The following is a 14,139-nucleotide window of genomic DNA, read 5'->3' on the forward strand; positions in this document are numbered from 1 at the left end:
CACCATCAGAAAATTAACATCAATATTATCGAATCTATAGACATACTCAAATTTAACCAATTATATCACAGATGTTCTTTAAAGAAACAAAAATAATTTTTCTTATAAAGATTCCAGTCAAGTTTTGTGCTTTCTCTTCATTCTTCTGGGACATTTCCTCCATCTTTGTCTTTTATGACCTTGACATCTTTGACAAATTCCGGTCCGTTATTTTGTGGAATATCCCTCCCTGTGGGTTTGTGTGATTTTTCCTTATTAGATTTAGGTTGTGTTTTTGGCAGAAACAACTAGATGATATTGTGAACATGTTCTACTGCTAATTAAGTCGTCTTTATTCTTGTTGTTAAAATGACGCCTGTCACGTTTCTTCACAGCAAAATTAATATTAGTACCTTGTAGGGAGTTGTTCCATCTTGATTTTTTTAGTTTTCTTGTAAGTTTGGAATCACAGATTCTTTTGTCCTGTATATCGTAATCTAACACTCTCATTTAGTTTGATACTAATTTTATGCTTTAAAAAGAAAACATGAAATTGTGAATTCTAGTCTTTAGTAAAAATCCTGATGCAGCCCCAATAAACCAGGTCTCTAGAGATAAAATAGTTTATAGATCTAAAAATCAAAATATTATCTTATGCCATAATGAGGGGAAAAGTCCGTAAATTTTGGCATATGATATCAGGTTAGGAATCCTATACTTAGGCTAACATTGAGGCTGGGAAAACAGAATGTCGTGATTAAATCTAAGAGTTATCAGTAGGGTAACTTGGGTTCATTCACATAAATCAAAAGGGACTAAAAGTGACCAATATTTTGACTTTTAGATCTTTAAGCTGTTTTCTCTCTAGAGACAGTTGTTTGGTTACAATGCTGATTTATTGCTTGCATTCTAGAAAAAGTCATGGTAACAAACGAATTGCTATCTAGGTTGATAAGGAAACCAACACAGAAGATCTCTTCCCAGAAGAAGTAGCAAGTCTTCCGAAGGAGAGGCCTGGGCGCCGGGCCCGCGGCTCGCCCTTCGTCCGCAGCAGCACGATCGTCCGTTCCCAGACCTTCTCACCTGGAGCACGAAGCCAGTACGTTTGCAGAGTAGGTTGAAGTTCCTTTGCCACTTGCATAGTGGCTTTCTTTATTCCTCTTAGATTGTGTTTTATTTTTCACTTCTTTATGCCAAAAGGCATATCTGTTCTCACAAATAATACTAATCAGCGAGCACCCTGCATGTGTGGGCATGAAATTGGTGTTGGTTTCCTCACCCTGCCGCCCTGTGCAAATCTAAGTCTGGATTTCTTCAGGATCCTGGTGTGTCTCCCCAGATTTGTAGTGCTGGGAGTGCACAAGCTCCCGGTCAGGAAGCAGGGCGAATCATTGCTCCATCAGTCTGAGGAGTAACAGATGGAAACAGGGACTGTCCTGCCTAGGGTTGAGATCAGGAAGTCAGGTCACTGAGTGGTTAGGAGCTCTGAAGTAGAGCTGTATCGGGGGTCCCAGGAAGGTCACAGCCCTGAAGACTCAGGGTGCTGAGGCAGGGGGTCTGACCCCCCACTTGTAAATTTGCACCCTGTGGGCGGTAGTGGGAGACGCTGGATGGTTCTCAACCTTGGCTTCACCTTGCAAACCAGTCATGTTAGGGGAGTTTCACAAAATGTTTGTGCCTGGGTTCCACCCCCAGGAGTCCTCAGGAGCACGGGTGGGGAGGGGCCGGTAGCAGAGGTTTGGGAAGCTCCCTGTGGTTCTGATGTGCACACAGGGTTGAGGATGCTGGGATAGGTAGTGCAGGAGACCCCACATGCTGTGGCACATAAAGCAGGACAGCACGTTGGAGGTTGGCTGACCGTGGCTGTGGGACAGTGACTGCACGGACTAGGAGAGGAAAGCATCGTGGAGGATGAGTGGTCACGAGGCAGCGGCCTGGAGAGGGCGTCGGGGTTGAGGAGGGCTGTGACCTTCCCTCCTCTGAGCCAGGCCTGTTGGAGAAGCACCTTCCCTTCAAGGGGCTGCCGGGGAGCTGCTCCCTTAGGGCAAAGCCAGAGTCAGATCGTAGGAGAGAAACAGACCCTCAGACCTGCCCAGGAGACTGGGAGTGCGGTTAAGGGCTCCCCAGGCCCACTCTCAGCCTCCGAAATTTGCTGGGACTCCATGAACTCAGAGAAGCCCAGCCAGGGGAGCGCACCGGAGCCTCGGTGTGCGGTGAGGGGGAGGGAGGGTGTGCGGTGGGGGTTGGTCTGCTCATTTGGTTTGTTTTCATTTTACCTGAAACTCCTATGTAGGTTGTATTTTAACTGAAACCCAGAGTCTTGGTAAAAGCTCTTAAAGTCAGAAGTGTGCTTGAGTACCTTGGATGAGAAACAAAATCATCTTAATGCAGAGTACACAAAGAATGAATGTTGAATTCCTGAGAGTGTCTCTGAACCTCAGTCTTTTTGGTGCAGCTTTATCGTAGTGACAGCGACAGTTCAACGCTGCCCCGGAAGTGCCCCTTTGTCCGGAACACTTTGGAAAGACGAACCCTTCGCTATAAGCAGGTATGTGCCATGTAGACTAATATGCAGTCTATACATACCCTGGGAGTTATTTCTACAAACCTGAAAAGGTACTGTTTTAGGTAATATTAATTAAAAGGTAATATGTTTATTTCCTTGTTTATGTAGAATAATTTTTTTAAAGCGTATGTAATATCAACATGTTAACACTATTTCTTAATTTCCTAAGATAATCTCATGAACTTAGATAATATATGATCTTTACATTTTAAAATATAAGAAATTAATAAACAGTCACCCATTCTGTATAAGAGAATCTTTTTTCTTTCTGACAGGGGAATATATACAACTTAGAAAATTTGAGTCTTCCAGCATAGAGCACTCTTCTACATAGGACTGTTCTATGGTTTTTGTTTCCTTTATACACCAAGTTTTTTCTCCCCATCACTCCAGTTTACAATTTTGTTACTTTTAGTTTGTGAGCTAGTGGTTCCCTGTCTTTCCCTGGCAAAGACTCTTTTAAAGAAAAAAAATTCCCAGATTTCCTTGTGGCGGTTGTATTGAGAGTAACCCTTGACTGAGAATTAAAAAATACATAATTTAGCTACAAAAATATATCTCAATGGCAGGGCCATTGACACTTTGGACTAGATCATTCTCTGTTGTGGGGGACATCCTGTGCACGGTGGGATGTTGAACTGCATCCTGACATTGACCCACTAGTTGCCAGTAGCCTCCCTCTCCTAGTTATGACAACTAAAAATGTCCCCACACGTTGCCAGGTGTCCCCTGAGGGGCCAAGTCACCCCTGGTTGAGAACCATTGAGCTCTGCTGTGAGTGCTTTTAAATGAATTTATGTTTATTAAGTCACTTACATTTGCATTTAACGTCTGTATATGTGTAAAATAATGTCATGTGTGTATGAAAAGCATAAGAGTTATTCAGGCCTCTGAACAGTACTGATGTGCTCGTGGATTTGTGATTTCGTTGCAGTAACTGCCTTCCCCAGGGCTGTTAGCCGTGGGAGGGGCAGGACTGCTCTCAACACCATGTACGAAGTTCTTTTCTCATCTTAGGACTTTCTTGAACACAGCACATTTGCTACTTGAGGCTTATATGGAAGAGGAACGTTTTTGACAGCTTGTGTGTGTATTTCTGGGTGCATGCGTACATGCATGGGTGTATGTGCATAAACACATCCATGTGTTTATAAACAAGAAGCCCTCATGTGGTTTATAGCATGCTTTTTTCCCCTTATACAGTAGATCATTAAGATTTTGCCACGTCAGTGTATTTTTTCACCATTTTACAATGGCTGCATCTTATTGGCTTTGGAATGTTTTGATCAGTTTTCTCTTGTTAGATATTCAGGGATTTTTGGTCATAAATGTTTTGCACATCATCAGTTGTACTTTTCAAATGCAAGTCAAAATGAATTTCAGAGCTAAAGAAAACGGACCTGTTGTGGTTTTTGCTCTCTGTTGTCACATAGCACCTGTGCAAGCCGGTGCCCGCTTATCCCATATGGGAATGTCTGTTCTCCACACTGGTGCAAAAACAGGCCATTAAAGCAGACAGTTTGCAGGTACTGAACCGGAGGTTGCCACTCATGCCTGAATCAGGGTTGTGTCAGCATCCGGCCGAGGGTCATCTCCGTCCGGTCGCTGCTTCCCCGCTGTGGCTCCTGGGGAAGAAGCTGCTGGAAGGGCCGGATGCGCACTCACGTCCACGGTCTCCAGCCCTGCAGGTCCTCCCTGGCGGCGCTGGGGGCCCGAACATCCCTGGACCTGGAGCTGGACCTCCAGGCATCGCGGACGCGGCAGCGGCAGCTGAATGAGGAGCTGGGCGCCCTGCGCGAGCTGCGCCAGCGCCTGGAGGACGCCCAGCTGCGCGGCCACACCGACCTCCCGGCCTGGGTGCTGCGGGATGAGCGCTTCCGGAGCCTGCTGCGGGAGGCCGAGAGGCAGGTGAGGAGCCCCGCCCGGCCACCTCGCCGCGCCCGGGCGTCTGGGCCAGCTCTGCTTGACCCATCAAGCCTCCCCATGGGGAGCCGGGTTCCCCTTCCTCCGGCCGGCGGCTGTTGTCCTCCGTGGTTCCAACATAGCTGTGTGAGGGGCCTGGAGGGAGGGTCCCTGGGTCCCCCGTCTGCGAGCCGTGAGCCCATAGGAGCTCCCAGGAGGATTCCCTGGTGGTAGCCTGCTGATCGGGCCGGCTTTTCTCCCCTTGGGGTCCCCAGAGCTGGAAGGGGCTGCACTCGCTTTTCCTGAAAAGTACAAGTCAAACCAGCTTGTCCATCCTCTGTTCCAGACAAGACAGACCAAAGTTGACTTCCATCAAGAGCAGGCAGCCGAGAAGATGCTGAAGAAGGCCTCCAAAGGGGTGTGCCAGCTGCGCGGGCAGAACCTCAAGGAGCCCATCCAAGTGCAGACGTTCAGGTGGGCAGAAGCCCGGGCCTCACTTTCCCTCTGACTCTTTACCCTCAAACTCTTGTCCTTATAAAAGTAAAGGCAGGACTGAAAACGACCCCCAGGAGAACAAAGCAGGACTCCCCGCAGCTGTTAGCCTTGGCAGGATTTACCCAGCTCTTTTTTCTCTAAGCACTGTTCTTTTCATGTCACTTGTAAGCATAATATGGGTTGAACTCTGCGTTTAGCTTTTAAAAATTTTTTTAGTTTTTTAAAAAAAGTTTTTGAGTTTCATGGTTTTATTAACACAAATACAGTGTGCGCACGAGCAGTCTGTTCGTTTTCTTCGCTGCGCAGCCTGGCGTTGGGACTGGTGACTCTGACGGCCAGCTGGGCTGCTCTCTCCACGATGGCTTTGCGGTTTTTGGAGGAGACGTTGTGAGCAATCTCAGCACAGTGAGATTTGTTGCACATCAGCAGCACTTCGAGCTCCTTGACGTTGTGGACCAGGAACTTCACTGGGCAGCGTGTGCTTTGTTTTCTTGTTGCTCCTGTAGCTAATGCTGGGCATCAGGATCTGGCCCTTGAACCTCCTGTGCACCCTGTTGTCAGTGCCTCTGGATTCCCGCCAGTTCCGCTTAATTTTGACATATTGGTCTGACTGGTGCCGGATGAACTTATTGGTCCCGTTTTTGACCATCTTGCGCTTCACGAGGGGTCTGAGGGCGGCCATGATGCCGACTAGGAGACCGCGGCCACCTCCATAGGTAGCACCAAGGAAGAGAGTTAGCTTTTTTTTTAATTAAAATACCCCAGGCCGTCACATAGTGTTGTCTTTTTTGGCCTCATCTGATAGGTATAATTTACCTGTTTTATATCCCACTTCTTTCCAAATGTTTGCTATTGTAAACAACACAGTGGTTTACATATATATATACATATATGTATCGCCTTTGTCTTTTTGATTAACTTTTTTTTAATGGAGGTGCTGGGGATTGAACCCAGGACCTCATGCATGCTAAGCATGTGCTCTACCCCTGAGCTATACCCTCCCCCTTTAGTTAACTTCTGATTGAAGCACAGTAGACATACAGGAAAGTGTGCATATGGTACGTATGAAATATTTCAGTGAATTGTCACTAACACTATATGGCCAGAATCAGACGTTATCAGCAACCCCAGATTTCCCACACCAGAGTAACCACTATCTTGAATAGTGTAGATTAATTTTCCCTGTTTTTACATTTTTATATGAGGAGAATTACACAGTTAATATCTATATTCTTTTTGTCTGCTTTTTAAAAAGTTGAGGTAAAATTCGCATAGCATAAAATGAACCATTTTGAAGCGAACAGTTCCATGGCATTTAGTACAGTCACAACCTCTGTCCAGCTCCAAAACATTTCCATCCCCCTGAAGGGAAACCCCATTACTCGTTAAGCAGTCACTCCCCATCCCACCCTCCTGTCAGCCCCTGGCAACCACCAGTCTCCTTCCTGTCTCTATGGGTTTGCCTGTTCTGGGCCTTTCGTGTAAGTGTTGGCATACAGTATGTGGTCTTTTGTGTCTGGCTCCTTTCACTTACGATGTTTTTAAGGGTCATCCATGCTGTAGCTTGAGTCAGTGCTTTATTCCCTTTTAGGGTGAAATCCTATGTACCTGACTTTTAGCCTTAATATTTTTATACCCTGAATTTTTACCTCCTCATCATAAAAGAATATAAAATACTATGTCTTCCTTCAATTATGACTTAGTTTTCTATTTGGATGGTTTTCTATTTATTCATTCATTTATTCAAAAAGCAAATATTTAGTGGGTGTCTCCTGTATACCAGGCACTGTTCTGGGCACTGGAGACAAACCGTTGCCCTCATGGGGCTTCATAACTTCTATTAAAATGTAGAGAATCTGTGTACAAACAGGTGAGATGTGCTCCTGGGGATTGAAATTCAGTGTGTTGTATGAGTAAGAAAAGCCACCCCTGGTATCAGCCTCTTGCCAGCTTTCATTGCATCGATCTCAGCTTCTAACCTCTAATTCTCTCCAATCTCAGGGAGAAGATAGCCTTTTTTACAAGACCAAGGATTAACGTACCTCCTCTGCCCGCCGACGATGTTTGATGCAGCGCTTTGTACACATGAAGTATTTATCTGCCCATTTTATTTTCATGAAGTTCTTAGACTAGCTAAATTTGTCTTTAAAATATTTGTGCAAAGCTATTAATATACACATTTTGTAAAAAAATAAAAACAAAACATATATCTATACATATATATTTTATAATAGTGACGGCAACAGGGCTTGGTTTTTCCTTGTTGTGAAATTGACATCTCTAAAGACAGGTTATTTTATAAAAGATCAACTATCATGTTAAGAGTGTACAGTTTTTACGCTGTTTTATTTGACTTAAAGGCTGGAAGACAGAAACGAAGTGAGTTCAGGCAAATTCACTGTATTGTAATTTATTTATAGTACTTTTTTTTTCCTTGAAGGAAAATACCGACTTTAAGATGTATTTTAAGACTGAAATTTTGTTCTTCAGTATTTGTCATGCAGTAGAATGGAACTTTGGGGCCGGTTTTGTTTCTCACACCTGAAATGCAAACGCTCTGTGCTAAACTCGTCACTCATGTCTGTTTCCCGTGTGTGCATTTATCACGTTCATTGTAAGTTTCACACCTTCTGTGTTCTGTTAAGATGCCACGCGCAGGGGTTCGGTCCCCAGTCAGTGCCGTGTGCGCCTGGCAGACCTCGCTCTCCCACGATGGCCCCTCGTTTCCGTCTTGCCTTCCGTGCGCCTTTCCGTGCGCACCGCGAGTCTGAAGCCGGTTCCCGAGCCCCCGTGGCCTGTCCACGGTGACCAGCCACATAGCCGTCCTCACCCGGCCTCGGGCAGCCCCGCCTTTTGAGTCCGCTTCATCTGATCCTGACCAACCAGGAAGGTGGTGGTGGAGCCCCGCTCTGCCGCTCTGTCCTGATGGAACCTGAGAGGAGACGTAGGAACACGCGATCTCAGTGGGGCAGTGGCCCCGCTGATGGAGACAGTCACCACGTAGACCTGACCGCCTCTGAAGGCGCTCTTTTGAAGAAGCAGGCGTCTGTGGGTAACGCAAGTTACCCAGCGAGTCACTCCCAGGAGAGTGTGTGCTTTAAATCAGAGTTCCCGCACCCCCCACTGGGGTCTACCCAGTATTTCTTCGGAAATCTTAGAACTAGTTCACGAGGGAAAAATTCTTATGTAATAAAACTGTACCATTCTTTTAAAGTACTAAATGGTATAGTTTGTCTAATCCATATTTATTACCTATGAAAAGCACTCCCCTGCACAAGGCCTGGGTTGAGGGGTGAGGTGAGCCACGCCAAATGCCAGAGAAGCCGGAGCCCTCCTCCTGGCCTCCCCGCCCCCCCACCGGCAGTGCACCGCCCCCCCAATCAGCAGCCTCTCTTCTCGTTAATCTGTAACTGCCCCTTGTATCACCCGCCTTCCTTTCCACGTTTATTAAAATCAATTTTGTAAAAGCATTTCAATGACACGCGACCAATCACGGACAGCGAAGTCATCAGTGGTGGTGAGACTGAAAACTTTGCTTTTCCACAGTTGTCACCTCTCGCTATGTACTTCTGCCTCTAGTCTCGCTTTTTTTTTTTTTTTTTTTTTTTGCTGATTTCTCTGTATACATGCCCACAACAGAGGTAGAGACACACAAAACATCAGTCCTGGCCCAAAGTGCCCCGTGGGCGACAGCCTTGCTGAGCAGCTCAAGGGGGTGGCAGGACCTCCTGCCACCAGCTGTTGGAGCTTTAAACTCGGAGGGAGAATTGGGGTGTGTGGGAGCACATCATTTACTCCAGACGTGGGGGATCCCTGCCCATGGGATGCTCCCAGTGGATTGCGGGTTGAGCCAGATCTGCCAACCCCTCTGGAGCAGCAACATGGGAAAAACCACTCCACCAATACAGGAAGCTCTCAAGGGTTTTCATATAAATGTTACTGCCTAGTAGGTACAGATTTCCATTTGCAGTGGTGCTTCCCCACCCCAGAGTTAAGGAAAAAAAAAAAGAAATCCCACTTTGCCCCACCAGAAATAAATGCTGCCCCCGCTTTGGTATCAGCTCAAGGGGCGCTGTGTTTGCGCCTCTCCCCACGCTCCTGCCTCCCTCCCGCATCTGTCTGCCTCTGCACCTGAGTGGGACCACAGTCAGCAAGGAGAGAAAAGCCGGGCAGATGAAGGACTGAAGGACGGAGAGGGGGTGGATTCTGTGCCAGCCCCGCGGGCAGGACACTGAGCACCTAAGTGGCTTCTCTTTCTCGAGTTGATGTTGCAGCTTACGACTAGTTAAGACCACCACTCCCTGGAAAATATCCCACCCGGCAGAAAAGTGAAATCCTAGCGTCTTAAGGGGTATTTTCTTATGTTGAAGTTTGTCCATAACCGTGCCTTGTGATAAGAAAACTGCCGTGTTTTGTCAGCAGCGTTAGTCTGGAGATGATCCGAAGTCTGCCACCAGGGTCCTTTAGAAAACAGTCCGATGAGTAAAAGGGAATTTGGTCTTCACTTCATCTGATCACTGAATTGTTACCACTGAAATTGTACCTTCTGTTGTGGGAATAAGTTATAATCAGTATTCATCTCTATTTTTGTCACTGTTCTAATTGTCATTTGTATTGTTTGAAAATATTTCTTCTATAAAATTAAACTAACCTGCCTTAAGAACAGAATGAGAATGTGTGTGGTTTTTTAAAGTGTAATTACAGAGACTTAAATATATTAAAATGTATGTAATTTTTTTCAACATGAGAATCGAGGCATGAGGACAGAATGGGACAAGGAACACATATGCAGCCCTCCTGTGTTCTGAAGCAGATCCCGAACCTTCTCGGTCCAGCTGGAAACATTTCAGTACATCTTGCTAAGAGAAAAAAACACACCCAGTATCCCCATGGCATCTTAACATGTAATAACTCAGTAGCATTCGGTACCCATGGTCCACCTTTCCACTTGTCTCAAAGGTCATTCTTTTTTTTTAATACCTGTTTCCTGAGATTTTTTTTTTTTAGGTCTATGATGTTTTGGGGGGAGTGGAGGAACAGCTTTCTTGAGATAGAATTTACATTTCATTATATTCACCCATTTAAAGTATGTAATTCTGCAGTTTTTAGTATATTCAGAGTTTAGTATATTCATAGAGCAAAGGCCACAGTGCAGTTTAAAACATTTCCCTCACCCTAAAAAAACCCTGTGCCCTTTAACAGTCACCCCCCAATCCCACCCCTGACCTCCCAGCCCCTGGCCACCACTAATCTGTCTGTCTCTGTGGGTTTGCCTGTTTTGGACGTTTCCTAGAAATGGAATCTCACACTCTGTGGCCTTTGTGTTGGCTTCTTTCACTCAGCATCGTCTTCTCCAGGCTCATCCACGTTGTAGTACGTGTGTCAGGACCTCACTCCTTTTTATGGCTGAATAATATTCCTTTGTGTGGATAGACCCCATTGTGTTTATCCATTCAGCAGTTGTGGACATCTGGGTTGGTTTCCACTTTTGGGCTAACAGAGATGATGCTACTGTGAACATTTGTGTACAAGGGTTTGTATGGACATACGGCTTTATTTCTCTTGAGTCTGTACCTAAAAGTGGAATTGCTAGGTCATATAGTAGCTCTGTGTTTAACCATTTGGAGAACTGCCAGACTGTTTTCCACAGCAGCTGCCCATTTTATATTCCCACCAGCAGTGTGCAAGGGCTTCAGTTTCTCCACATCCTGGCCAACACTTGTCATTTGGATCATAGCCATCCTCATAGGTGCAAAGTGGTATCTCACCGTAGTTGTGTCTGTGTTTAATTCCCAGGATCCCTCCCTGCCCCCACCACACCCACTCCCTTGTAATCTGTTGAAGAAACAAGGCTGCATGTTCTGAGTCTCCCACACTCTGGGTATAGTTTAACATGTTCCTCTGACCTTTATTTCCTATAAATAAATACTGGAAAAGAAGCTGTTGTTGAATCTAAAAGCTTACTCTGATTCAAGTTCATTTTTCTCCTTTTTTTGGGGGGGCGGGGCAGGATAGGGGGCAAGACATAGGTTCACCATCAGTCTCCAGGGAGACTTGGTTGCTTGGTGCCAGGGGTATTCACTAATGCTTGGTTGGTCATTGTTTTTAGGGTTTTAAATCAATAGTATTTTTTTAAGGATAAAGGGAAGATTGAATATCATATAATGACTCATTTGCTTTATCCCGTGTTACACACATAAACCACCATTTCAGAATAACAGTCCCAATGCGACCACCGATACTACAATGACTGAAAACTGCTTGACATTTTTCTTTCAGTAACTTGAGCCCTTAAAGTCTATCACTAGGAATATGCAGTCAAATCACTGTGTTTGAAAGTAACTTGGAATATTTCCTTTCTGTGTGGCTAAGCTACCAGTTGGAAACACAGGTGTTTCACTTTATTTTGGATTTAAAATTTTATTTTGTAATTGTGTGAAATATCCACATGGTTCCAAAGACAATTCTACAAAATAAGGAATCTCCTTACAGGTCACCATTTAAGACAGACTGGCTTTCCCTGCATAAGCAGCTACATGAGCACATACCCAGGAGTGCACACGTGTGCACGTATCTATACACGAATAAGGACACATCTGTGCTTGTCCTCACTCCCCTCTCTTGGGTAAACTGTGGCACACCATACACATTTTTCACCACCTGCTTTTTTCTCGTAAATATATCTGAGTTCACCAACATCTTTACTGGTTGCTGTAACAATTGACCACAAACTGAGTGGCTTAAAACATGAGAAATGTATTCTCTCACAATTCTAGAGACCAAAACTCTGAGATCAAGGAGTCGGCAGGGCTGCGCTCCCTCCAAAGGCTCTGGGGAGGGCCCTTCCTGCCTCCTCCCGCTTCTGGGAGCCCCCTACAGTCGCTCCAACCTCTGCCCCCATCTTCACGTTGCTGTCTTCTCCGTTTCACTTGTCTCCTAAAACACGTGTCATCCGGTTAACCCGAGGTGATCTCATCTCAAGATCTTTAATTTTGCCTCTGTCAAAGCGCTTTTTTTTTTCAGCCCCGAATAAGGTCATGTTCACAGGCTCCACGTGGACATATCTTTTGCAGGACCATCATTCAACCCACTACCGTTGGCCCTCTGGCTCCCTCAAATTCACATCCGTCCCACATGCAGAATGCATTCACCCGACCCCCACATCCCCCAGAGTGGCACATAGAGGCATTCTCCATTCCTTTTTGCCTTTGCACACTGCAGTAGTGGACGTACCATAGTTTATTCAGCCATCTCCTGGTGATGCTAGTCTTCCGCTATTCAAAATAATTCAGCAATGAAACCCCTTCTGCAGACCTCTTTTCATACTTTTGCCAGGGTTTCTAGGGGATAGATCCTTAGATGTGGGATCTCTGGGTCAAAGGCTAAATCCACATGGGATTTCGCTGGGTATGGCCACATTTCTCCCCTAGGGGGCGTACCATTTTGCGTTCTTGTTACTGAACCAAATTTGGGTCCGCTCGCCCATGCGCAGTAAAGCCAATCTACTGACACCAGGTGTGGTGAAGGAAAGTGCAGCATTTATTGCAAGGAGTCCAGGTAACTACCGCTTAAAAGACTCAAACTCCCTGAAGGCTTTAAGAGTAAGATTTTTAAAGACAGGGTGAGGGAGGGGGTTGTGGGGGGCACGGTCAGCTTGCGGACATTCTTCCAGTTGGTTGGTGGTGAGGTCATCAGGTGTCAACATTAACCTTCTGGTTCCAACCGGTCTGTGGTCTGCGTGCTGGTGGTCAGCATGCAGTTAACTTCTTACACCTGGTGGGGGCTTCAGTGTCTGCAAAACAGCTCAAAGGACGTGGCTCAGAATATGACCTATAGCCCTTGAGGAAAAAACAAAGGTCCTTGACTTTGTTTAATGGCTAAACTATTATTATTTTGGCTTGCTTGACTGTTTTCCTTTGTTTCTGCATTTTTCTCACTTCTCTGATTAAATTTACTCTTTGGAACTCGGAGAAGGCCTAGACGGCCAAAGTTTTTCTACAGACAAGAGGCAGGCAGAGGACATAGTGGGGCGGGGGGGCTGTCCTGGGAAGCCCCATAGGGTCCTGCTCGATTACATTCTCATCAGCAATGTATGTGAGTGTCTCCACGACGTCACCAATAGAATGTTGTCACATTGTGAGTCTTGGCCGTTTGCAGAGTGTGTGCTTTTCTTCTGAGCGAAGCTGCTTGAATTATGGAAGCTCTTTGGTGTGTTTTATTGTCTGTTGGGGCTGCCCCTCCTTCCTTTCTTCTTCTTCAGTGTTTGCTCGGCTATTCCTGCTTATTTGTTCTTCCAAATGGATTTTATAATCAATTTGTCTAGCTCCAGGGGGAAAAAAGAGTTGGAATCATTACCAGCATTGCATTTACAAATTGGGAGAACTGACATCTTTATATTATTCAGTCCTCTTATCCAAGAATATATTATGTATCTCCACTTGTTCAAGACTAATTTTGTGTCTTTCAGGAATGCTTTACAGTTTTACTCATTTATCTTTGGCATATTTCTTGATAGGCTTTGCCTAAAATAAAAATCCAGATAGAGACAGAAAGTAAGTATACATACTCTCAAAGCCAGATATCTTTTTTCAGGCTTTCACGAAAAAGCTAGTGTTTACCCATTAAATAACATGTTGGCTTTAGGAGGTGAATTTAACACACACACACACACAATGTTAAGGATGAATCCATCATTTTCTATTTTCTTGAGTGTTTGTAACATGAATGTGTGTTGGAATTTTCCAAATTCCTTTTCTCCATCTACTGAACGAATCATACGCTTTTCCTTCTTAACTCTAAGAACATGATTGCGTATATTAATGGATTTCCTAATAGAAGACCACCCTTGCTTTTGTAAAATAAATCATGATATATAGATATTAGTGTGCTTTGGAGTTGGTTTGCTAGTGTTTTGATACACTGTAACTTTTTTTAGTGCAGTCTTTGCTGGGTTGAGGATCAGTGTTATACTCCATAAAACAAATGTGCAAGTTGTCTTCTGTTTCTTGGCTCAGAGAGGATACGTTTGGGAGAATTCTGCCATGAAATCATCTGGATGTGCTTCATGCTTTTTTTCCGCAGGGAAGCTTTAAAAACCGTTCTCTGTTTCCTCTGTGGAAATTGATCTCTTTAGATTTGTCTCTTGTCAGTTTTGGCAAGTTATATTTTCCTTGAAAACGATCTATTTAATTTACATT

General features: G+C 45.0%; 1 protein-coding gene across 4 annotated transcripts in view; it reads left to right on the forward strand.

Moving 5' to 3' along the window:
* WWC3 (WWC family member 3) overlaps positions 1-9,610 on the forward strand; it is a 102,182-nt gene extending 92,572 nt beyond the window's left edge. For all 4 annotated transcript variants that reach the window (XM_032475931.1, XM_032475933.1, XM_032475932.1 and 1 more), the window contains 5 exons: positions 927-1,091; positions 2,435-2,527; positions 4,226-4,453; positions 4,794-4,921; positions 6,944-9,610. In XM_032475931.1, coding sequence (XP_032331822.1) covers positions 927-1,091; positions 2,435-2,527; positions 4,226-4,453; positions 4,794-4,921; positions 6,944-7,010 — 681 coding nt within the window. In that variant the 3' untranslated portion in view covers positions 7,011-9,610. The remainder of the gene's footprint in view (positions 1-926; positions 1,092-2,434; positions 2,528-4,225; positions 4,454-4,793; positions 4,922-6,943) is intronic.
* The last annotated feature ends 4,529 nt before the right edge of the window (positions 9,611-14,139 follow it).

The sequence above is a fragment of the Camelus ferus genome, chromosome X, assembly GCF_009834535.1.
Source record: "Camelus ferus isolate YT-003-E chromosome X, BCGSAC_Cfer_1.0, whole genome shotgun sequence".
Lineage (NCBI taxonomy): Eukaryota > Metazoa > Chordata > Mammalia > Artiodactyla > Camelidae > Camelus > Camelus ferus.